Source organism: Grammomys surdaster, unplaced genomic scaffold, assembly GCF_004785775.1.
Source record: "Grammomys surdaster isolate TR1022 unplaced genomic scaffold, NIH_TR_1.0 126278, whole genome shotgun sequence".
Lineage (NCBI taxonomy): Eukaryota > Metazoa > Chordata > Mammalia > Rodentia > Muridae > Grammomys > Grammomys surdaster.
This window is the reverse complement of record NW_021621078.1, coordinates 4490662-4516438: the sequence shown is the minus strand read 5'-3', so window position 1 is coordinate 4516438 and position 25777 is coordinate 4490662. Positions and strand designations below refer to the sequence as shown.

The following is a 25777-nucleotide window of genomic DNA, read 5'->3' as shown; positions in this document are numbered from 1 at the left end:
ACCCAGCTCTGTAAGGATGCTGACTCCCAGCTGGGAGACAAGAATGAAGTATTTTCTGTCTTCATAGATAGTACCCCTTTTCATTTGAACACAAAGCTTATCTATTTCCCCTTCCCCCTCTGCTGCAGAGCAGAACCGGATAAGAACCAGATGGAACTCTTCAAATGAATCCTAGGTTTACATGGCACTATCCACATTGAGAGAATTAGAACAGACACAGAGATGGACTTCCAGCCAAGGAGAGGTGTTGATGCTCAAATGGATGGTAACGTGGTGTTACCACGCCCCCTTTCCAGATACATGAGTATCTGGGGTCTATGAGAGAGTGGGGTGGGATGGGTAAGGAGACAGATTGCTATATATTATCCGACTCTGGACTCTGAAGGCCATGGCAGGTTTGAGCCTGTTCTTATGTGTCTAATCCTCATCTAGCTTCCTGTGAGCTGCCATTTTGGATGAGGGTCCATCTTTTTGAGCACCCGGCATGGGTCAGCCTGTCTCCTCTGAGCTGGTGAGACCGGTTTTTCCAGCTGGAGGAAGGGTCGGTGAGGAATTGGCAGGGGCAGAGGGTTTTATGTAAATGTCCAGGGAGTGCTCTGGGAACGGGGAGGCCGGTTTTCCCAAAGGCACGCAGGGACTGGCAGCTCCCAATTAGCCGCTGGTGAAGTCACTGCAACTTTGCTGGGTGGCTGCGCCCACTCCAAACGGTCTGGCAGGGGTGCATGACCTCTGCTTCCAGGCCCCGAACACCGGGAAACACACCCGGACTCTACTGAAAAAGCCTTTAATGAACCTTGGAGTTCCTGCTCCCAGGTGCCTCCAACCCAGAGTTTCAATAAATACAGTGCAAAGAGATCTGGAGGCCTAGCTGGGAGACAGAGGGCAGGTGATGTTACGATGCAGACAACTACTGAGGAGCTCTCAGGCCACACCACACGCAAGCATCCACGCACCACACGAGGACACGAGCATCTTCCTCTTCACCGGAGAGCACACGTACGACCTAGGCACACACGAATGCACGATTGCACATGCGCTGGCCTATTTGGCTCTCTGGCCTGGGACTTGGTGTTTGGGGCGCCCCCTCCTGGCTCTGAAGAGTGGCACCGGCAGCTTTCCCGAGCACAGCTAGGTTGTACCGTAGTCTAGAGGCCTGGTTCAGTGGTATTAGATGGGTTAAGAAGGCACTGGCTTGTGTTGGAGTGGGCCCAGGAGGGGAATGTGTCCAGCTTGAAGATGGAGACACTCCAGCTGTTTATAGATAATGTGATAACCAGCACTCCGATGATATTGAGCAGGAATCCCGCACGGGCCTAGGATGAGGCAAGCCAACGTGAATCAGAGACATACTCCTCAATTGTCAGGGGTGCTCAGAACCCCTCCCATCAGCAAAGCCCTCCTTGGGAAGTCCTGCCTTCAGTCTAACCTGCAGTGTTAGGCAATGTCTTTGTCACTTATTTGACTGATCCTAACAGGGAAAATGGGGATTCCTTATACACGCCTGAGGTTCTGGGCCTTGTTTTCTCTTAGGTCATTTCATTAAATGGGGATGCTGCTCCCCCACCTTCCAAATGTACCCTCTCCTTATTTGTGATCTGGTACTGTAGAACATAAAAACGTCAGAGTTCCCCCACTCCAACTCCCACATGCTAGGACCAGCTCTTCCCTGGGCACCTCAGTGACCCTCAGCTGAGACATTCCAACTTCCCTGCCACTCACCATATCCGACACTTTGAGACCTCCAAAGGAGAAGACAATGGAGTTGGGTGGAGTGGCCACAGGTAGCATGAAAGCCAGGGAGGAAGCCAGGGCACAGGGGAGCATGACATAGAGCGGGTGGAGGCAGATGGCTTGTGCCTGGAGGATGACAGTGGACATAATTGATCCCAGTTCAGGCTCTGTGGGAAGGCTAGACCCCAGTTCTTCTGCCTCTCCCTTTTGGGGGCCCGCCCCGCCCCTTCTCTTTCTTGTCATGAACCCAGTCCCTGGGCAGAGCGCTCCGGGTGACCTGGAGAGGGCCCTTGACCTTTCAGAAGAGACTAAGGTGCTGCCCTACCCTTTGGGCAGTGACGGGAGGAACTCATAAAACTGATCTCAAAGGGGCTCAGGAGGTGTCATCAAAGACTGTGGGGACACGCCTGAGGAGGAAGGGGCTGGGGACGCTCCAGGGAGCAATTTGACCCCCGTCACTTCTGGAATGACCAGAACAGGGGATTGGGTGGGGAGGTGGGTGAGGCCTCCAGTCAGCCCCACTGGGATATTCAAAGAGTGATGTCACCTGAAACAGGTGACTCAGGGGCCAGAAGGCCTTAGGACCTAAGAGGTCAACATCTGGAGAAGAAGGGGGACACTTAGGAGGTTCTCTTCCTGGAGAGATTTAGACCAGCCACTCTGACCAGTGGGGGACAGAGGGCAAACAGGAGGGCTGCCTGAAGGAAGCTGCAGCGTCAGCTCACCATGGAGGCCAGGATGGGCAGAAATAGCGTAGTGGTGGCCACATTACTGGTGCACTCAGTGAAGATGGCGACCAATAGACTGAGGATGATTGAAGTGGCTGATGGCGGTATGTGCTGCAGCGGGGTCAGTTTGTCTCCCAGCCATTCAGATAAACCTGATTTCTGAAGTCAGAAGGAGGCAATATATATAGGACAGAACTGCCTGGGGTCCTCAGGTTCTCAGCTGAACTCCGGGAAACCCTGTCCCTGCACACACCTCTGTGGCCTTTAAGTCAAACAGTGCTGAAGAAAGTAGGTACTCAGCTAGAATCAAGGGTGCTCCCTGGTGCTCCTTGAGACCAGTAGGATGAGGAGGGGGAGGTTCTAGTAGACAACCTAGCTATTTGTGGGTGTAATCGCCTTACTTTATTGACTCTCTGGAGATCCTGGATCACCTGAGCCCTCTCCCTGCTGAGCATTAGGGCTTAAGGGATCGTGCTCCTGACAGGGAGGGGGAGCAGGGCCTGGAAGAGGCTGGGAAGAGGCTATTGGGAAAAACAAGCAAGTCCCAGGGTAGGACGAGCCCCTGGTCTGGCCCTGCCCATTGTCATGCCAGGCTGTGGGACCTGCTGCTAATGCTGTGCCCAGGCACTGTGTTCCTGACTCCTCCACACCAAGCAATGTGCCTGGCCCAGACTGTCGATACGCTAATCACAGGAATCTCCTATATCCCTTGGCTCAGCTCTGCTAGGACCTGGAGATTCGGGGCTACAGTATCCGGAATTTCAGCTCTTTTTGGATGGAGCGGCAAGAGAAAGACGCTTCGGTCCCTAGAAGACTGTTATCTGGCGCCTCCTGGAGGCTTCCTCTGGTACTGCATTAAACTGATGCTAGCCTTGGTGCTTAGGCTCATTGCTCTGGCTTCAAGAGAACGTGGGTGGTGTGGGGTGGGGCTTATCGCTGAGAGAGACCTACCCTCCTTTGGGCTTCAAGAACTCATCTCGGGAAAGGTGCCTAAGCCTAGTGTGGGACTATCCCAGGGTCTCCCTCAGACAGGTTCTCACCTCACTGCCTTTGGCCAGGGCGAAGCCCCCACCCAGCAAGATCAGGACATTCCAGGGCATCTTATCGTTCACTGTCTTCCAGGTGAGGATGGCAGGAGGAGCCTTCAGCTTCCCTGGTTTTTCTACTCCCCAAGCAGACAAGGATGGTCACCAAAAGTGAATAGGCCTCCCCTCCCCTCCTTCCTAAGCGAGTTCCTATCAGAGCTTTCAGTCTCCCATCTCTGTAGTATTCCAACTCTGTCCCTGAGTCCCTGTGTATTTGGCAGATCACCCAAATGAGCTTTGCTGGCTCTTGCCAAAAATGTGGTCGAAGGCTATATACAGGGGTTGCCGGAGACCCTTCCCAGCCCCAGGGCAGGTGCTTACTTGGGTCCTCGGTTAGTCCTGGAATCTTGGAAGGCAGGATGAACATAACCAGGCTGATAAAGATGGCCACTGTCCCATCTGACACCATGCTGTGGAAAAGGTGGGAGGGAGGGCTGAGTAGGGGACAGAGAGCGATCCCTCCCATCAGCATGCCCTGGAGAGAGACACCCTGTCCGTTCCCTAACTCCCTTCCCGGCTTTTTCCTTCCTTTTCCTGCTCTCTTGTGCAGATCCCCTCCTGCTCTAGAAGGTCTCACCTTTGCCCTTTTTCATTGGCGAAAGCTGTGTCACCCCAGCCTGGGAAGAAGCCCGGCTCTCTCGTGAACCAGAGCACCACCAGCAGGACAAACAAGACAGTGACAGTCTTCTCTGCAAAACTCATGGGGCCCAGCAACCTGTGTTGGGTCTTGATGACCTGGTAGGCAGCCTGCTTTCGTTCCTCTTCCCCTTCCCCAAAGCCGAAGTTCTTCCGGAAGCTGTAGGCAGAGGCAGGGACAGTGTATGAAGGGTCTGCACCAGGCATGGACAAGCTCTAATGTCCTGGCTCTAGAAGAGTCCAAAACTCAGAAGGGCATCATGGCCTGACTCCCCCACTCCAGACAGGGACTCATATAACCCAGGATGATCTTGGACCCCAGGCATCCATTATCATGCTCAGATCATGTGGGACCGGGGTTTCATAGATGCTGGGTAAGCTCTCCACTTACCGACTTACATTTCTAAGCCTTTGTTTTGCTTTTAGCCTAAGCTATTCTCCATCTTTTGATCCTCCTGCCTCAGTCTCCTGAGTACTGGGGTTATAGGTGTGTACCACCATGCCTGGCTTGGGATTGTGGCTTTTCTTCAACAAGGAAGCTACATCTTCCTGTCTTCCCTACTGTGACCCTTCCTCTGAAGAGTCTCTCGTGCCGAGTCCTTCCTGTCCAGGGTGAGAAGGATGAGTGGTCCAGACCCCAAGTGACTTCAGGTCCTGATGCTGAGTCCACGTCTCATCACTATTCCAGGAACTCCTGCCCAGTCCTGGGCATCCCTACCAGCCTCAGCTGTACCTTTATGGTCCTTAGCCATTTAGAAGGCGTTGGCTGCTTCTTCATGCTGTTTCTTTAAACTTGTATTGGCATTTAACCTTACATTTGGGTAAATCTTATCTCTTGCTGGTCTGTGAGTTTCTCAGGGCAAAGACCATGTTTCACGCATCTGAGACTCCTCACAGCATCCAACAGTGTGCTGACTTCACCAGTTACTCCCTTGTCCTGCAGCAACTTCCAACCCTAACCCAGCCTCCTTGTACCTTCCCAAGTGATTTGTTCAAAGTACAGGTTAACAACTTGCTGGGGCTCTCCTCTCCCTAGAAAGGATGGATTAATAACCATGACTCATGCCCCAGTAACACTCAGACTACCATTCTGATCTATGTGCCCAGTAGACATCACTAATAGATTATAGACTCCAGTTCAAATGAACCTTAGCAAGGCATATGACTACTTTACTCCATTTTAGGTTTGTAAGACAAAGTCTTGCTATATAACCCAGGCTGGCCTTAAACTTGTGATCCTCCTGCCTCAGCTCCTCAGGTATAGAGATGGCAAGTATGTACTGCCTACCTGGCTACACAGATTTCAACACAGTTTTCTAGTCTGTAATGAGGAATAACTCAGGGTTGATATTTACCTTCTCATCCTGGCCTTAAGGTCAAAGGTCTAACTCTATGTGACACACAAAGTTCCCCGTGATTGTCCCCCAACCACTTCCCAGACACACCTAGATCTTTCTGGCCTCTGTGCTTTGTGTCTGTCCTGCCTGGATGCCTTCTTAAACTTCTATACTTGGCTATTAGTCCTGTAAGACTGATATCATGTCCAGGAATGTTCTGGAATGGCCACTCCCTGTGCTCACCTCTCTTACGGTTCCCACCATATCATCACCCATCAGATGGAGAACGGCAAAGATGAGGATTTGCCTAAGGTCTAGGAGTCCCAGTGTCTAGGGCATGCATAGGCAAACAGAAGAATCACTTGCTCCTCTAACAAACTGTGCTCCTTGAGGAATCCCCAACTGCTCATCCAAGGACCACAGAGCACTATGGGAAGGTGCCTGGCTGGGGTCTTCAGGGCTAGAGAGATGGTTTAGTTGGTAAGCTGCTTGCCATGTGAGCATCAAGATCTGAGTTCAGTCCCAACACTCATATAAAAAAATGGCTCAGCCGGGCAGTGGTGGTGGATGCCTTTAATCTCAGCACTTGGGAGGCAGAGACAGGCGGATTTCTGAGTTCGAGGCCAGCCTGGTCTATAGAGTGAGTTCCAGGACAGCCAGGGGTATACAGAGAAACCCTGTCTCGAAAAACCAAAAAAAAAAAAAAAAAAAAAAGGATCCCAAGGGTTCACTGGCTAGCCAGAGTAACCCAGATGACTTCCAGATTCATTGAGACCTTGTCTCAAAAAATAAGGGGAAACGCCCACACATATGCAGCAGATACGCAGCTCTGTCTTCATGTGGGTCCTCTAACAATTGGAGCAGGGGCTGTCTCTGAAACTGTTACCTGTCTATAGACTATGCTCCCCTAACTGAGCTGCCTTGTCTGGCTTCAGTGGAAGAGGATGTGCCTAGCCCTGCAGAGACTTGATGTACCAGGGTCAGGGGATACTCAGGGGGACCTCCACCCTCTCAGAGAAGAGGGGGGTGGGAAATGGGGAAGAGACTTGTGAGGGAGGGACTGGGAAAGGGGGGAGTGTTTGGGATGTAAAGTGAATAAATAAAAAAAATAATCAAATAAGGTGAAAAATGATTGAGGAAAACAGCTAATGTCAACCTCTGGCCTTCACACACACTCAACACACACACTTACACACTCACACACATACTCACACACTCAGCACACACACACATACACATACTCACACACATACTCACACACTCAACACACATACACACACATACACATACTCTCACACTCACACACACACTCCACACACACATATATTCTCTCACACACACATACACACACTTCACACACACTCACATACGTACATATACACACATTCACACACACATGCATACACATACTCTCATACACACCACACACACACACACATATTCTCACACATTCACACACACACACACACACACACACACACAGAGAGGAGGCATCATGTTCCTTCCCAGAATTCACCATTCCATCAGACTCATCTTGCCTGTCTGCTAACAGGGGCAGCATTCTGCACCCAGTAATTCTCTCATGTGGGTGGCCAAGCACCTAAAGAGTGAGAAGGCTTCTCGCAGCTTGTTTCCCCACCACATTTGTATGAAACAGAGGCTCCCTGGGGGTATTGTCAGGAAACTGGGCTTCTCTTACCTAAGGCACCACTTACTTGACACCCAGGAAGAGGACCTGAAGCCATAGCCAAGACAGCAGCAGCAAGATGACCATGGTGGGGAAGGCAAAACCAAACCACGAAGCAAAGTTCACCACATTGCCATTTTCGGGGAAGATCCTGATTAAGGGAACATGGACTGTTGTGTAACAGTGTCCCTGAAACTGCCTGGTCCCATTTGCCACTAGTGAGAGTGCAAGTCCCCCTTTGTCATCCTGCCCCCACCACCAGCACTCACGAGTTGACCTGGCCTTGGAGCACCAGGTTGGGCGTGGTACCCGTCACGGTGGCAATGCCCCCAATGCTGGCTGAGTAGCAGATGCAGAGACTCAGGCCCTGTCTGAAGTGGTGATGCTCTTGCTCTTGAGTCTTCTGTGTTTTTGGCTCCGAAGAAACAGATACAGCCTGCCCGTTATCTGTGAACCAGGAAAAGCATGTGGGGACAGGGACAAGAGTAACTGCAGGGGTCTTGGCTGTTTCCTGAGGCCTCCAGGGTCCCTGGTCAGTGAACTTGAGCTGACAGTGGGCAGAGGCTGTCTCCAGATTCCAGCATTCTCTGGAGCTTTAGGCTTCTCAGACACAATCTGGTTCAACATGTCTCGGGAAACTGAGGCACAGAGATGTGGAAAGGAGGAATAAAGCCCAGAACCACTTCCCATTTCCCAGACTTGAGATCACTTCTTGCCAAACTCTTGGATTGCTAGGACTGAAGGATCCTAGCACAGAATTCTTAGCTTTGTCAGTGGTGTTTGTGTGTTTGTTGTTGTTATTGTTGTTGTATTGCCAGGGCTCCACACATGCTGGGCAACTGCCCTACTCTTGAGCTACAGGTTTAGCCCATGGATCTTGGCATTTAATATTTTTGAGACAAAATTATTATTGTTGCTATTATTAATAATTATTACACTTGCAGCAGTCAGTTCCCACTTTCTATCATGTGAATCCCAGGGATCGAACTCAGGCCTTCAGGCTTGCTGGCAGGAACCTTTACCTCCTGGGATATCTCACCAGCCTCCACTGGATTTTTAAATCTGGTAAAGCCTCGGTAAGACCCGGACAGGTCGGCCACTCATCTCTCTCTCTCCTCCCCCCCATGGGCTCCAAGATGACTACTCTTGTAGTCATGTTAGATCTTTCCCAAGCACGGAGGGGCTGAGGGCAGAGTCTGTTTCATGTTTCTTACCAAGCTTGGGCACCTCCTTCTCGGAACATGCTTCCTGGAGCTCAAAGGTGGGGTTGTCGTTGCCTTCCTCCACATCCTTTTGTGAGCCCTGCAGCTGCTCCAAGACTGCGTGCCCGATGGGCACCATCATGGCTGTAGTGGCAGTGTTGCTAATCCACATGGAGAGGAAGGCTGTGACCAACATGAAACCTAGAAGCAGCCTAGAGGCAAACAGACAGACACACTGCTGCTCCAGCTTTCTTCCAGACATGGGATGCCTGTTTGTCCCTCCCACCCTGGCTAGCATGGACTCACAGGGCGGGCCGCACTCCGATGATAAGGAGCACTCCAAGGGCAATGCGCTTGTGCAGGTTCCAGTGTTCCACGGCGATGGCCACCATCAGCCCCCCGACGAACAATATATTGGTGTCCTTGAAGTACTCTATGCAGACCTGGGGAGGACAGCGAACAGGAGGGGACTCTGGGCTCTCCTCCTGATACCACTGAGCTTATGGGGAACAATCTACAAATTGGTATTCCTTTCAGACCTCAGAACCAAATGGAAATAGTCTTTGGGCAACTGACCGCTGACCGGAGCCAGGTTCCTGGTTCCTACCAAACTCACTCCTTTTCTCCTCTCTAAGACTGGGAGGCTCTAGCCTGAATCCAGTTGTGGTTCAAGCTGAGAACTGGGAGATAACTACTTCTCTGCTCTTTCTAGAAAGTATGGGTCGTCCCTGGGCCAGTATCATCACCATCACCTGAGACCGGTTACAAGCCAAATGCTCAGCTAGGCCTGGTCGATCTGCTGAAGTCCCAGGAGCAGGAAAGCTGTGAATTCTTGGCCAGCTTGGGCTACACAGCAAGAAGCTGTGTTAGAATGAAGGAGAAGGAAGAAGAATAAGAGAAGGAAGAAGAGAGGGAGGAGGAAGAAAAAGAGAGAAGGAGGAAAAAGAAGAGGGAAAGAGAAAGAGGGATGAGACAGAGAGGAAAATCCTTTAGATCTGGGTGAGCTCAGGCATAGGCTCATCTATGTGGTTTGCTCCTCAGTCCAGATAGTTCTGGTGTGGTTCAGATTCAAGAGCCATTACATTAGAAGTATAGAATTGGGGGCCAGAGAGATGGCTCATCAGCTAAGAGCACTTGCTGCTCTTCCAGAGGGCCCAGGCTCAGTTCTCAGTATCTCTATGACGGTTCACAACTATCTTTAACACAAGGGGACCCCAGTGCCCTTTTGTGATCTCTGAGGGTACCAGGCACAAATGTGATGCACATAAATATACACACGCAGACAAAATACACACATCAAACACATACATCTTTTTAAAAGAATATGTAGCCAGCCCTCTGTTAGATTTTTGTATGTGGTGCCTGCATTCATGGATGAGGTAACCTTGTATAGAAAATAGTCAGGCAGAACTTGCACCTATTCTGAAGGGTACAGACTCTCCTGTACATCATTATTTAAAGTTTTACACTTATTTACATGCATGCATGAGTGTGTGTATGTGGTGTGTGTGTGTGTGTGTGTGTGTGTGTGTGTATGTGCATTATGGCTCAAGTATTGAGGTCTGTAGATGACTTACAGGGTTGTTTTTTCTTCTACTATGTGGATCCCAGGGATTGAACTCAGGATGTTAAGCTTGTCAGCAAGTGTCTTTATCTCCTGAGCCATCTCCCAGACCTATTTTCCAATACATTATAGAAAGTATTTATTCATTTTAGGTATCACAAGGAAGATGTGTCTTAACACTATAAAAACACTATGCATCTTATGTAAGAGAATGGAGCATCCTGGGATAATGGAATCCAAAGGGTGTCTTAAAACAAACTTTGGCTCTGTGGAGACTGAGAGAGAGAAAGATAGATAGATAGATAGATAGATAGATAGATAGATAGATAGATAGATAGATAGGACAGTTGATCTTTTTGTTTGTTTTTGACAGTGTGTACCTACATAGCCCAGTTTGGCCTTGAACTTAAAATCCTCCTGTCTCAAGCCTCTTGGTGCCAGCCTTACAGTAATGTGCTACCAGGACCAGGTGTTGGGTGAGTCCCTTAGCTGGCTGTTGTAGGCCTCTTCTTGTTGCATGCCTTGCACCTCTCTGGCAGGCCTCATCCCTCCTACTGTGAATGAACTCTCTTTTTTTTTGTTTTGTTTTGTTTTGTTTTGTTTTTGAGACAGGGTTTCTCTGTATAGTCCTGGCTGTCCTGGAACTCACTCTGTAGACAAGGCTAGCCTCGAATTCAGAAATCCGCCTGCCTCTGCCGCCCAAGTGCTGGGATTAAAGGCGTGCGCCACCACCGCCCGGCGTGAATGAACTCTCACAACAGCCACATGTTGCTAGGATACTCTCTGCCTCCTGGCTGATCCTCCCTCATGCCCTCTGCCTTCTTCCATGACCTTGTGATGAGACTTCTTTGGTTCCACGGCTCTAGGGAGGACTTCCCCTTTCCCTGTAGTCTTTCCTCCTATGGACGGATGTGCTCACCTCAGAGGCGTCCATGATACCCATCAAGGGGAAGAGGACAATGGGGAGCAGGGCGGTGACAGCTAAGGGCAGGGCCTCGGTACACCACAGCAGCGCCATGAGGATGATGGTGTAAGCACAGTAGGCTTCCTGTGGGTAGGAAGAGAGATGCATAACAGTTGATGGCACAGCTACGGTTCCTTCCACCCTCCAGAGAAACAGACCAGGCCATTTGTAGAGCATGAGGAGAGCTTGGGAACACTTGACCCAAGTCCAAAGTCCCATCTCAGGATGGAAATGAACAAAGAAGAGCTAGGGATATGGCTCAGTTGGTAGAGTGTTCCTAGCATGCATAGTGCCTCATATACAATCCCAAGCGCCATGTAGCCTGTAAGGAGGTAGACACAGGCTAATTAGGAGTTCAAAGTCATCCTTGACCACAGAGCATGTTTGAGGACAGCCTGGGCTATGCATGAAACATTTTCTTTCTTTCTTTTTTTTTTTTTTTTTTTTTTTTTGGTTTTTCGAGACAGGGTTTCTCTGTGTAGTCCTGGCTGTCCTGGAACTCACTCTGTAGACCAGGCTAGCCTCGAACTCTCAAACTCAGAAATCCTCCTGTCTCTGCCTCCCAAGTGCTGGGATTAAAGGCATGCGCCACCACTCCCTGGCATGAAACATTTTCTTAAGTTTTGATTTATTTATTTTTGTTGTTTGTTTGTTCATTTTGAAACAGAGCCTTGACTAGCCTGGAGCTTACTTTGTAGACCAAGTTGCCCTGAAATTCACAGAGATCTGCCTGCCTCTGCTTCTTAAGTGACAGGAATAATAGTATGTGTCACCAGTGAGACCCTGTCCCAAACTAAGTAAGGTGTTTTCCTCTTGTCTTTGACCTTGGGGCTAAGACTTTTTTTTTTTTTTAAATTTTGCTTATTTTTGTTGTTGTTGCTGTTGTTGTTTTGTTTTCCCTGAAACAAGGTTTCTTTGTATAACAACCCTAGCTGCCCTGGAACTCTGTAGACCAGGCTGGCCTTGAACTTACAGAGATCTGTCTGTCTTTGCCTTCTGAGTGCTGAGATTAAAGGCATGTACCACCACTGCCCTGTGGGGCCAAGATACTGTAACAAGCCCCACTTAGATCAAGACTCCATGGTCCCAGGAGAGGCAGCTGAGAGAAGGGTTGCCAGAGAGGGTCTGGCCCTGCCCAGGACTCTGATCCTTTTCATATGTTTCTTTATTTAGTGGTTCTGGAGAGGGAGTGGAACTCAGCGCCTTATGCATGCTGGGCAAGGCTTCTAACACTGAGTCCTATCCCAGGACAGGGTCAGCTTGGTGGCATCTGGATCCCTGGTGCCCAGGATCTATGGGTCTCAGTTTTGAAGCTAATCTTGTCTGAGGGACGGAATCCCCAGGAGTTCTTTGAGACAGATAGATCTCCTGCCTTGTGCTTGGACCACTCAGCACACAAACCAAGGCACAATTCACTTTTACAGACTATGTGAAATCTTCTTCCAGCCTTGAATATGTAAGAGATTTGAGGCTACTCTGAGGCACAGATTTGAGGTACCAGAAATTCTTTCTTTCCTTCTTCTAGCCCACAGATCCTGACCTTAAGCCTAGAATAGTTGGAGACCAGACATGGGCCCAAGACATCAGGGGTCCAGCCTCCTTGGCAGGGCCTCTCCCAGGGCCAGGGAATGATTAGCCAGAGGGAGGCCTCTGGGTAGGGACACCTGCCTAGACTGTTTGCCGAGAAAGGGATGGCAGGTAGGGGTTTTGTAGGCTGTGGGCTGGGACCCTTATCCATTTAATTGTTTGCTTTCTCCTTATACTCAGCAGCCTTAGTACTCTGATGAAGACAGTTTCTTGGAGAGTGAGGAGGAGAGGCTCCAGGGAAGAGGAAGTTGTTATTGATCAACTTTTAGGACTTCTGGGTTGAAAACGTAAGTACCATTAAGGTGGGTGTGGTGGTCTTAATGTTCCTGAGAGCAAGTGGCTTGCTCAAGGTCTCTGGAGAACTAGGGAGTGGCTGAGTTAGTTAGGACAGGCACTCGGTTGAGTGGCAGGATTGCATAAGGCCATGTACTCCAGAGGACATGCCCTTGGAAATAGATACAAAGGTGCTCCTGGAGCTGCAGAGTCTCTTGGTTGTCTCCAGGCAAGCTCTCATTTAATTTAGAGATACCAAGAATTGATTGAACACACTCAACCTCTACCCCTTCCAGTCCTAGGCCTGAACTCATTAGCCCAGGGGTAGGGCCCCTATGACCCTTGACCAGAGCACATCCTGCTTCCTCAGCCAGCTGGTTTCTGCTGATGCCAGTTTTTCTCTTGCTCCTCTGTACTTGCCCTGGCTGGACAGACAACTGCTTACCCACCCCAGGACTAAGGGCAGGCCATCCCCTCTGGACCTTTGTGGCCCAAACCCTAGAACTGCAAGTTCAAAGACAGGAGGTTGGAGGTCAACACTGTTGATTCTAGAAGACAGCTTTGCTGGGTATCCCAAGATGTCTCCCTGCCAGGCTCCACTCCCTGTGGGTTTTGAATGCTTTTCAGTCACATTCAGTTGTTCCTTGAGGTCCTAACTGCTGTCCTCCCATTCACAGATAAAAAGAGAAAGGTGCAGATTGATGAGGTCAACATGTCAAAGTCACACAAATAGTGAGTGGGCAAACCAGGCCATCTAGCTCCTGGGCTCTGCATTTACCTTCCGCCTCTGCTCAATTCTTCCCCTTTGCAAGGGGCGTGGCTTCCTGTGACTGGACAGGGAGAGAACTGGAGTTCTGAAGCCAAGCCATCACCTTCCCAGAGCCTGCCACTTCCTACTGAATCTCTCTGCCACTTCCTACTGTCCAGATTCATCAAGGGACTTTGCTTTATTTATTTATAAGTGTGTGTGTGTGTGTGTGTGTGTGTGTGCTGGCCAGAGGTCAACATCAGGGTTGCTCCTCAGGGACCACCCGTCAGCCAGATTTTTCTCTCTGTCCTACGGTTTACCTGTCAGGTGAGGCTGGCTGCCCAGTGAGCCCCAGGGATCTTCCTGTGTCCATTTCCCCAGCACTGAGGTTACTAGCATGGAACACGATATTCAGATTTTTTTTGTGAGTGCTGGGGATCAAGTTTGTGTCTTCATGCTTGTACGGCAAGAACTTTACCAACTGGACTGTCCCCCAAGCACTCGCACAGTGAGGTGGCTCATGCCTGTGATTAGCATTTGGGAGGCTGAGGCAAACTCCGGGTCTCACTCCACTCTTCTGCCTAAGTCTTCTGGCGTGTGTCACCCACACCCGGGCAAGGTGCTTCGTCTCTGAGACCCCATTATCACAGTGGAGGCAGTTGCCTGGAAAGATTACGGGTCCTGTATGTCTAGCACGGGTCTCCTACCCTCACCCACTATGCCTAGCTCCTCCAATGCGTCTCAAAGTCCCATCTAGCCTCCTTGACCCTGGCGGCTTCAGTCCTGTGTCCCCATTCCACAGTCTACCAAAGCACAGTGAATCCTGCTCACCTGTTCTTCCTGGGTTATGGGAATCCTGGGATCTTGAACTTAGATGGAAGACCTATACTGTCCCTTCAGATGCGTCTAGTGAGGGTTATGAGCACAGCCAGGGAAAATGTCAGCACAGGCTGCCCTGGCTCACAGAAGGCTCACTATGAGTCTGGCACATCGTATTTACACTGAGAACCATTCACCAGAAACCAAACCTTACCACACACCATCATATCTCACTGTACCTTAACACAGCTTACCATACTTTGCCAACCATATGCTACCACACCTTACTATACCTTATCACAGTATAACATATTTGCCATACCTTACCATACTTTGCCACATCTCACCATACTTACCACACCTTATCATACCACCTCACCATGCCTTACCCTACCTTCTACATCTTACCATATTTTTTGTTTGTTTGTTTTTTCGAGACAGGGTTTCTCTGTATAGCCCTGGCTGTCCTGGAACTCATTCTGTAGACCAGGCTGGCCTCGAACTCAGAAATCCACCTGCCTCTGCCTCCCAAGTGCTGGGATTAAAGGTGTGCGCCGCCACTGCCCGGCCAACTTTAGTTTTTTAAGAAAGGATCTCTCACTGAATCTTCCTGACTAGGCTAGTCTGGCTAGCCCCAAAGCTCCAGGAATCCTTCTGGCTTCAGTGCCACACAGCTGGGATCACAGGTGTTGGGATCACAGGTGTTGGGATCACAGGTGTTGGGATCACAGGTGTTGGGATCACAGGTGTTGGGATCACAGGTGTATGCCAACTGTGCTCCTTTTTAAAACTCAGACACTGGGACTCTAACTCACCCTTACACAACAATCCTTTTACCCACTGAGCTGTCTTCCCAGCTCCCCATTGTCCTTCTCGGTTGGTGACTTTGTTACAGATGTTTTGTTTTTAAGACAGGGTTTCACTAAGCTGTCCATGCTAACCTCAAACTCTGGGACTCAAATGACCCTCTCACTTCAGCCTCCCAAGTAGCTGGGACAATAGGCATGTGCCACAAGGCCTGGGTCTGTTAGAAACATTGGATTGTAGCTATCAGATACTGGACACCTGCCCACATGAGTTCTGCCTGTCACCTCCGGATCCATCTCAGCATAGTGTTTGAAAATGACACCAGCAAGGAAACACATTATTTCTAAACCGCAGTGGGGTTTTCCTGGAAACCATGATTCATAACTGTTTTCCTTTGCCAGTCTTCATTGTTTGTCTTGTGCATTTTCAAGTCATATTCTTGGAATAAGTGAGGGAGGTCTGGCAATGCCTTTAACCCACTTTTTGAAGGTGGGAGAGTCCAGCTTGGAGCTAGGGTGCTGTCAGGGTTCTGTGGTTAGGTGCCACCCTCGTCACTGCCAGAGGGCAGGGCACTGGGGAGACGTTCTCTTCTGCACCACACTATGTCTGATTCCAAGTTGGCATCCCTGGCTCTAGGGACGAGGACTTCAGGGATTCCAGGCCTCACTAAGGCTCATTGTCTCACAGCTGAAAACTGTGAATGTGGGCAGGCAGCCCTGACATGGAGCCCCAGAGGCTTACATGCTGGCTTCTGGCAGCTCCCCAGGGCCACTGGGTGACACAGATCTCAGAGGCACAGTTTCTGTTTGGAGGGAGGGCAGAGCCAGGGTTGTCAGTGGGCCCAGAGCTCAGGCAATAGCAGAGAGTTTGGTACTGAGCTCTTTTTGCCTCTTCCTTCTTCAGACCTGGAGGGGAGCTGCTCCCAGCTATGGGTCCACATTGTAACACTAAAGCAACTTATTCTTGTCTTAGTAACTAATTCTTTGTTGTTTGATGGCTCAGTGCTGGCAGGCATGGCCTGCCCAAGTTCTCTGAGTCCTGTACTAAGTCTGGGTGCCCTGTACTGTATACTCCACTCTGGGCTCTGCTCCAGTTTGGCCAGACATTCTCTCCTGCGGCTCCCTCAAGTCCTCTGTTCTCGCTCTGGCCACAGAAACCTTTGCACAGAAGTCCCTCTTTTTGGACTTTGTCTTCCTCTCCATTTTGCCCAATGGATGCCCTCTCATTCCTAGATCTTCACTGGGTATTCTTTTGTCAGGGAGCCCCTCCCCCATCTTTTAGAGACTGAGGCTCACTCTAAGGGTCATGATGGAATCTCTGTCTCCCAAGGGCTGGGATTACATGTGTTGGCCACCAGACCTGGCAGCATTCAGTTTTATGAAATACATGAATATTAATCATTGTCATTGGGCCATAGACTGTCCAAATCTGCTTCTGCTAAAAGAACGAACCGACAAAAGAGTGAGCAGATGTACTGCCTTGTAAGATATGATTCACGCCCGGCTTAGCCTTCAGGGAGTCCCAGAGTCTCTGTGGGCTAGCTACGTGGGATGGCCTGCAAAGCCAGAAGTAGATAGGAAGACTAGTGCCTTACAGGAGCCTCCAGGTCCGAGGCTGAGGGCTTACTTATTTCACTGTAGAAAGAACACATCTGCTCAAAACCTGAGTGCCCAGACCCAGCATGGTCGGCGCATCCTTGGATTTTTTTATACCCTAAAAACATGAAAGGAATTCTTTCCCCAGCCATACACAGATGTGTCTCCTTAATGGGAAGAGAAAAAAAAATCTTTCCTGGATAGGGAGGAAGTGGGCTAACAGGTATGGCTGAATAGAAATGGACTGTACCTGGTGAACAGTAGGTAGGCTCGTCTGAGAGTAGAGTAAGTGTTGGCCTTCAAGAGAATCAGGCAGATATACGAGACACACATGGAAATGTCGGTGCCAGAGGAGCCAGGGAAGACAAGGGCTGTGGATGGCATGGCCTTTACTCGTCACAGACACAGCACAGCTCTGAGGTGGTAGCAAATGCCCACAGTCTCAATGGTGCCCTAGGTCATTCCTCCTGGTAACTGAAGGTTAACCTGGGGTGGAGATGACAGGCTCACAGCGAGCCATTCCAACTGCCCTTGAGCCCCAGAAAATGGGGATGCTGCTACCGGGGCACAGAGACATTCTCAGGGTTTCAATCAAGCTAGGACATTTAGGTGGCAACTTGTCAAGCACCACTACAAAGGAAAGCCCAGAAGAGTGAGGGTCCCAAGAGGAGATGCCCTTTTCTGAGCCCCTACTGTTGGACTGAGGAAGACTTCTAGGGAGGAGATGCTGAGCGGGAGCGTAGGGATGTGTAGTTTAGTTGGTGGGCAGCAGAAGTCGGGTGGAGAGTAGATACAGAGCGGTGGAAATGAGGCAGAAAGGTTAGGTGCCTGAGAGCTGTATACTTGACAAAAATCTTGTCTGCCTTGAGAGAGATCTAGAACCTTCTCTAGAAGATAGGCCAGTGAAAATGGAAGGCCTTTGAAGGATTGAAGCACACACACACAGAGAGAGAGAGAGAGAGAGAGAGAGAGAGAGAGAGAGAGAGAGAGAGGAAGGAGGAGGAGGAAGAAGAGGAGGAGGAGGAAGAGGAGTCAGGCTGAAGTTTTAATCAAGCAATTACATGAAGGCTGGGTGAAGTTGGACAGACAAGAGGTGCTGGGTTCCATCTCAGCCCAAGAAAGACAGAAGATGATGAAGCAAAGAAGGAAGGCTGTGCACTTTTTTTTTCTGTAGTGTTTTTCTATATAGCTCTGGTCATCTGTAGATGAGGCTGGCCTCCAACTCTCAGAGATCCTCCTGTCTGCCTCCCAACTACTGGGACTAAAGGCATGTTCCACCACCACCCGGTACAAGCACAGTTTTGATCTCAGAATGAAAGACAGTCAGAAACCAAAGCATTTTCTGAATGTGCTGTGAGGGACTGGCAGTGAGAGGCAGCAGCCAAGCTGGAAGAGCTCATCTATGGGTCTCACTTAGACGCCGACTGATAGCTTTCTCAGCACCAGGCTTAGAAGAGGTACTAGGATTGCTAAGTTTAGCAATACTTCCACCAACCTTTCCTAGCCATCACAGAGATGTTAGGTCAGATACAAGCCGGGTATCAAATGGCCTTTAAGGGAACTAAAGATAATTGAGTAATTCTTGATCTGCAACACTCCAACTCTTCATAGTCACAAAGTTTTAACCAATCACTTGCCATTGTCAGAGAACTTCCTTTCCTTCCCTCTCTCCTTGCCAAGGTCTCACTATATTATCCAAGATTCCCTTGACCTCTTAGGTTCAAATAATCCTCCTGCCTCAGTCCACCAAGTAGCTTTGAGGATGACTCCTGACTTTACAGTCTGTGCCTGGAGCTAGGCCTGCTACAGCTGCTGAAGAGTGGACTTATTCAGGCTGAGTGACATGAACTGGCATCCCCATGGCCTGCTGGGAATTGAATCCTCCCGGTAGCCCAGGGTCTCCATGCAGATTGTAATCAGGTTTTACCATCAAACATTCTATCTTCCTTTCCCATGATGTTCCTTTGGGGTGCTGATGAGCCAGGTCATGATTTAGTAAGCAGCGGGTAAAATCTACATGAGGGTACTTTCTGTCTGTTTCAAGGGATCTCCTGGCTTTGGAGGGTGGGGGAGAATGACTCTTTCAAATCTTGCTTCTAATTGCTTCTAGGTGAAACCTACCTCCACACATCCCAGCTTCCCCCGTCTGCTGGGGACCACCACTCACCATTTGGGGCTATGTGACAAGACACACCTCTCTACTTCATAGAAGCATCCTTGCATCCAAGGTGGGGCTAACAGCTCATCTGAACAGCTGTGGGGAAGTGTGGTATCCACACAGGGCCCAAGGGCTTCTGTGCTCTCAAGGAGCCAGGGGCAGATGGGAAGGGGTGTGTGGAGTTTATGGAGTCCTGGGATGGGACACCCAGCCTGGGATGGGTGCTGGGGTTGCATCTCCATTTCATAATGGCACTCGCTGATCGGAAGGTCTGCAGATGTGTGGCAATGTCCTGGAGTGGGTGAGAACCCTCTGTCATCTACCTGGCTCCAAAAGCCATGCTCTACTCTCTGTCTTCTCAGAGAGTCTAAATCCCTTGAACAGGAGCCCCCGCTTTAGGGACAGGAATAGCTTGTCTGGAGAATACCCAGAGCTGTATGTCCTGTGGCCATGCTTAGGAAATTCTGCTTTCTCCTGTTCTTAACATTAACATGCTTGTCTCAGATGATCTCCAGACAACATGGCACGGTCACTGATTTTTTTGCAGATGTTCTTTTTAGGTTCCAAGAGGTTTTGCATTCCTGACTGACATTTATAGGGCTCTGAATGTGTTATTTATCCCTTCTTGCCTGAAGCAGGAAGCCCCCACTTCTCCCCCAGCTTCACAGGGCTGCTATTGGCTGCCCTCTCCCCTTCTTTCTGAACTTGACTGACACAGAACTGTTGTTGCGCAGGCCCCTACCTCAGCACTGCCGTTTGCCCTGTCAGCTCACCAAGCTCACCCCTGCGATGGCACTTTGCACCTGCTGCAGGTTCTGCCTGGACAGTTCTTCACCCAGAGCTGGGTCTAGCTGGCTTTTACTGCCACTCTGGTCCTAGGGTAACTGTCCACTCCCTGGGAGGCCTGACCTGAGCTCTGTACTAAGGGCAGTTCCTCCCCAGTCCATATATGTCGACACTTGCCATGTTTATGCAGCTTGGGCAGTACACAGTTTTCTGTATCTGTCCCTATGTCACCCCCGCGGGGATGACAAGTCCCCCACATCCTCTCTCTAGAACTCATAAGTGGTACCTGCCACACAGCACTGAGTACGAGGTTCATGCACAAGGGTGATGGGTTTCTAGCTCGGTGCCTGCAAGGCTGGGCAAGTGCCACACTGTACTGTATCAGCTGACACTATCCAAAGGGACAGCATTTCAAGATGTTTCCTGTCACTCATTTCATACAATGGTTATTGCAGGCCCTCTGCTTTCCCACTGCCTGTCCTCTGTCGCCTCTCACAGCTGTGGTTTCACCTGGCCACTCAGTCTATCCTGACTCCCTTGAGATAGCCACTGCCTGTTCTGAGCAACCCAGGTCTCTTGTTACAACTGAGCGGCACAAACACCTGTCTCCTCCTCTGGACCCTAACTATGTTGAGTGCAGAACATCTGTATTTTGTCCTATGACCCTGGGAAAGAGCCAGGAGGTCACAAGCATTAGTGTGAGGAAAGTGGAGAGCTTGGCTGGGTGGTCATGATGGAGGCAGGTTTGAGGGGGGCTGTAATGGGGGCCTCCTTGCCTTTCCAGACAGCTTCAGACAGAGACTCCAATATCAGATTACTGCCTCAACTTCTTTTCCCAGATGGCATTGAAAGCAAGTTACATCACCCCTCTGGGCCTCAGTTTGCATGTCTATAAGGCAGCAGCAGTGATATCACAGTCAAAAAGAGGCCTCTGTGGGAAACAAGTGAATTTAGTCTTTAAGGTTCTTGGCTTAATGTCAAGCACATAAAACACATCTAGTAAATGTTAGCTGTTTTATTGGAGGTCTGAGCCTTGGCTGGGGTTCTCCTTCCCATGTTAGTGGCCAGAGCTAGGAGGCTAGGAGTTTGTAGAGAGTAAACTAAACACCCTGCCTCACAGATTAGGAAGAAAGTAAACAAATATACACTTTTTTTTTTTTTTGAGACAGGACCTCATCTATGCCAGGCTAGCTTCATACTCATTCATTGTATAACTAAGGTTGACTCTGAGCTTCTGGTCCTCCTGCCTCTACATCCCAACTGCTGTGACTACAGGATTGTGCAACCACTTAGAGTTTCTGCAGTGCTGGGGACTAAATCCAAGGCTTCATGTATGTTAGGCAAACACCCTCTATCCACGGAGTGACATCCCAGCTCCAGACACATTCTTTCAAGCAGGGACTTCTCTGTAAATGTCATGTCAGGGTGACTAGTATGACAGAGGGGGCTTCTGAAATAGATTGAAGTGGAACTGTAATGGAGAAGGAGAATGTACCTGAGAGGAGACACCAAGCGGAAGCAGAGGGAAGTTGCTGGCAGCAAAGATGGCATGCAGGGAATGGAGTCTGAGCAATTAACTGATCTGCGGTTTGGAGCCTCGGGGCCAGGGCACTGTAAGTTCATACTGATTTCTAAGTCAAATAGGAAGGCAGTGTGGGGTTGAAAGGAGGACTTGGGAATGTCCCTGGTAGCGGGGTGTCAGGAAGGCAGGGACAGGTGAGAAAAGACAGGGTAGAGAGGCTGCCCAGGTAGGACTGATGCCATTCAGAACACAAATGTCCCCGACTTCTGACAATCCCACCTGTTTTTAGGATGCCGCAAGAATGACGTATTGATTCTTCCCCCAGGCTGGTGACTTGTGGTAAGATCATCTCTGGTGATGCCAGGTAAGGAGCTGCAGCTCCTGAGCAGACTAAGGAAGACCAACAAACTGTGCTTTGCCCTGAGCTGCATCGTTAGGCCGTGGTTAGTGGGTAGGTATTAGTGGATGCACACGGTGTATTTTCCATTTATAGAAGTCTCAACTTAGGGTGAGTTTACTAGGATTGAGAGGCCAAATCTTTTAAGTTCAGACTCCATTTTAAAGAACCTGACCTAAGTTTGAACTCAGGTAAACTAACAAGCCAGCACTTAGCATTAGTTTCCAAGTTACCTCCCTCCCCCAACAAAACCCAAACCTAGTCTCTAGGCTCACCCTCGACAAGACCAGTGTCTCCAGGTTATTACCCCAACAGATCTGCACCCCCAGGTTACACACCCACCTCCTGCCTAACGACCACCAATGCAGAGGGAAATAGAAATTAAGTTTATGATCTGATTCCCAGCACCAGCCAATTATGCTAAAGGCCACAGCAGCCTTCCAATTAGACGCTGGCACACTCACCTCCACCCCCCTGCTTGCTGCTTCTATAAAGCCTTGCCCCAATAGATATTCGGGGCTCCTCTCCACCAAAAAACCATCCTGTATGACACCGGCTGGTGTGCTCGGGGCCCTGATCTAGCTCAAATAGAATAAAGACCCTGCTGTGAGTAGCATCAGATTGGTTCCTGTCTGTTTTTCGTGGGATCGCTAACATTTTCCTGGCACTACAGGATCATAATCCAGAAACTTTTGGAGTGTGTTGGGGGGACTGCTGGTGTGTGAGTAGGTGGGGGAAAGGGGACCATCCAGAATGGCTAGCATCAAAAGGCATTGAAACATTTCTCTGTGAGACTATGGGAAGAGTCTTCTGAGATGCCAGGCTGAACTTGGATTTGGATGGGAGAAGTGTAGGCTGCTTATAGAGAAATATTTGTGTGAACCAGCTAGTCAGCTGTAGAGGTTTGGAGGAGGATCCTTGACTAAGGTCTTGTGGGCACAGAGATTCTTGGGGGCGGGGAGGTTCTTGTTTTGTTTTTGAGGCAAGTTTTGACCACTTAGCCCAGGCTGACTTTGAGCTCATAGTCCTGCTACTTCAGCTTCCCAAATGCTGAGATTAGAGGTGAGTGATACCACACTTGGCTAGAGGGATGCTTTTCAAAGTATGAGACAGCATACAATTAATTACCTGGCCAGGAATGGGGAGGGGTTGGAGGGGGGATGCTGGGAAACCTGCAGAGTCTGACAGAAAAGGAGCCATCTCTCTGATAGAGAAGGTGTCACCGAAGTCAAGTGAGGGCAAAGAGGGTGTGACCATCTGGAACAAATCTTGCTGCAGGGTTGAGGAAGGAGAGGATGGGCCTTGGGTTAGGATACTGGAAACTAGTGGGAATCTGATAGCAGAGTCAGGGGTGAGAGAAAGCACATGTGTATGTGTGCATGCAGGCACACTCTGAGGCTCGCTACTAGGAATGAGCATAGAAAAGGAAGGTGGGCACAGAGAGTGACTGTAACCTGCAGGGTCTTGCTGGTTCGTCATGAGAAGCATAAAACCTGGTTTATATGCCAATGGGCTCAGTCAAGCAGGGAAGGAGAAATTGACTACACAGGAATAGAATTTCTGTGTGGGATAGAAACCCAAGGTCCAGAGGAGGGCCTGGCCTCTCAGGACTGTTGATTGCATCGAGGGCAAGCAGAAGCAGATGGTAGGGCCAGCCAGGTACAGCACAGCAAACTCTGGAGCTTCACACTCCCACCACACACACCGTCCTTCCACCGATAGACACAGCTTTCTCACAACTAAGCTCCCCTCTGCTACGTGACTCAGGGGCAAAACAATGAATCTTCCAGAGCTATGTGTGCCTCTCCCAGGATAGTGGTGGTGTCACACATGTTCCAGCCTGTCTGAAATCTATCTGAGCAAACCCCTGCTTAGAGACGCCACTTGTCTGAGAAGGTCATCTCAAACATCAGTCCGGCCTTATCACTGGGCAAGTGTTAGGGGCCGTATCCTGGGCCTCCTCCCTCAGAGATAACGCAAACCAAAGGCCTTCCTTGATTTCCTGATCTGTAGCAAAAAGTAGTGGCTCATTGGGCAGTCCTGGGGGTGTGGAGTGTTCCAGGGCCAAGACTCAATGTCAGTTTTAGAGACATGGCCACACCTCTGGCTCTGCCCCCTCCTGTCCCTGTCACTGACAAAGGCAGCTGGACTTTAAGGTCGACGTCTGAGACTGTCTTGGAACTTCCTTTCCCAAAGCTCTAGGATATGTTTATTAAAATTTAGGGCCGGGCAGTGGTGGCGCACGCCTTTAATCCCAGCACTTGGGAGGCAGAGGCAGGCAGATTTCTGAGTTTGAGGCCAGCCTGGTCTACAGAGTGAGTTCCAGGACAGCCAGAGCTACGCAGAGAAACCCTGTCTCGAAAAAAATAAATAAAAAAAAATAAAAAAAAAAATTTAAGGAATTTTTTTTTTCTGAGACAAGGTTTCTCTGTGTAGCCCTAACTCTCCTGGAATTCACTCTGTAGACCAGGCTGACCTAGAATTCACAGGGATACACCTGCCTCTGCCTTTTAAATTTTGGGATTAAAGTTGTGTACCACTACCACCCAGCTAAAATTTAGAGATTTTTTTTTTCTTTTTTGATCTGTGTTTTTGTTAGTTTTGGTGGTGCTAGAGATCAAACCCCAGGCCTTGCACAAGGCAGACAAAGCCTTACCATTGGGCTATATCCCAAGACCTCCAGGCTAATTTAAAATTTGTTATTTATTGTCCCTCCTGATCCAGACTGGGTCTCTCGATGTAGTCGTGGCTATCCTTGAACTCTTTTTTGTTGTTGTTGTTTTTAGAGACAGGGTTTCTCTGTGTAGCCCTGGCTGTCCTGGAACTCACTCTATAGACCAGGCTGGCCTTGAACTCAGAAATCCGCCTGCCTCTGCCTTCCAAGTGCTAGGATTAAAGGCGTGCGCCACCACTGCCGGGCCCTCGAACTCTTTAGATTAGGCTAACCTTGAACTCAAGAATCTGCCTGCCTCTGCCTCTGAGTGCTGCTATCAAAGGCATGCACCACCATACCTAGATTTAATGTTAATTTTCTTACAGAGAAACCCAAAAAGGCATATAAACCAAGCTCCACGAAACCAAGTTCTGTCCTGGGACTTTTAATAACGGACTTACCTTCCTTTTCCCAATCTGCAAAATGGGACAGTGGGACCTGCCTCATAAGATGAAGCACAGGTTTCCTATGCACATCACAGGTGGGACGGGGGTGGGGTGGGGTGGCATTCAAATGAATAAGGGTTATAACTTCTTGTGATGGAAAGAAGGCAGGAACCATGTGCTCTGATCGTGTGCACCGAAAGGGATCCTCCTTAGTGGCTACCAGTGAGACTGTAGGTGAGTCATTTATTTTAGTTTTTCCTGGGAGGGCACAACTGCCTGAGGCCAGCTTTCTTCTACTTGTCCTCTCAAAAGCTAGCTACCCACTTGGCTCTTCCTGTCCCTGGCTGACACCGAGCTCAGGGCTGATGGGCACACAATAGTCAGATAAACTCATCTGTCGACTTCTGCACTTCCTTTATGCAACTGGCTTTCTGACCACAAACCTTCAGGCTCCAAGACGCTCGAGCAGTTTGCACAGGGACTTTGACAGCTGAGTGCCCTGAAGAAACCACCCTTGGCTCTCAGAAAGACCAGGAGGTGGTGGCTTCACTTTCTGGGGAAGGAAAGTAAAAAGGGAAACCTAAGGATGCCCCACTTTGACCCCAACGATCTCTCCCTGTTACCCCTCAAGTTACTTATGCTGAAAGAGCCCCACAAGTCCTTACCTTAGTTTGGACAATGAGTGGCAGAGGCAACAGGAAAATGAGCAGACACAGCACAATCAGGTAGAAGCGATAGGCCCATAGTGCCTGCCAGCAGGTGGCCATGGTGAGGACCTTACTGTCCCAGGCTTAGGTTCCCAGAGCAGCTGCTTCCAGGAGCCACGAAAAAGACTGAAGGTGCAGTGCACAGCAGGTGGCCTGGGGCAGCTTATATAAAGCCAGAGGAGTGTTAACCATTGACCCACCCTGGCAATCAGAGTGTTTTTGGAATCAGGAGGTGGGAGTAAGGAGGAGGGACTGGCAGGAGGAGCAACAACCAGGAAGACTTAGAGAGGGCCAGGGAGGGCAAAGACAAGAAAGAAAAGCTTCAGGTTACTGGAGGAAAGCAGC

General features: G+C 49.7%; 1 protein-coding gene across 2 annotated transcripts; it reads right to left on the bottom strand.

Annotated features, from left to right (window-relative positions):
• Positions 1-553: 553 nt before the first annotated feature.
• On the bottom strand, positions 554-25575 carry Slc13a2 (solute carrier family 13 member 2). 2 transcript variants are annotated; one of them, XM_028759405.1, is made up of 12 exons: positions 25391-25575; positions 10890-11018; positions 8713-8849; positions 8419-8618; positions 7474-7651; positions 7233-7355; positions 4122-4340; positions 3866-3954; positions 3500-3621; positions 2457-2618; positions 1720-1857; positions 554-1313 (listed from the first exon to the last, which is right to left on the bottom strand). In XM_028759405.1, exons 1-12 carry the CDS (start codon positions 25490-25492, stop codon positions 1146-1148), a joined length of 1767 nt encoding a protein of 588 aa, XP_028615238.1. In that variant the 5' UTR covers positions 25493-25575; the 3' UTR covers positions 554-1145. The 2 variants fall into 2 exon arrangements, with proteins under 2 accessions (XP_028615238.1, XP_028615239.1); XM_028759406.1 differs by having other exon boundaries at positions 1146-1313; positions 8713-8845; positions 10889-11018; positions 25391-25492.
• Positions 25576-25777: the final 202 nt, after the last annotated feature.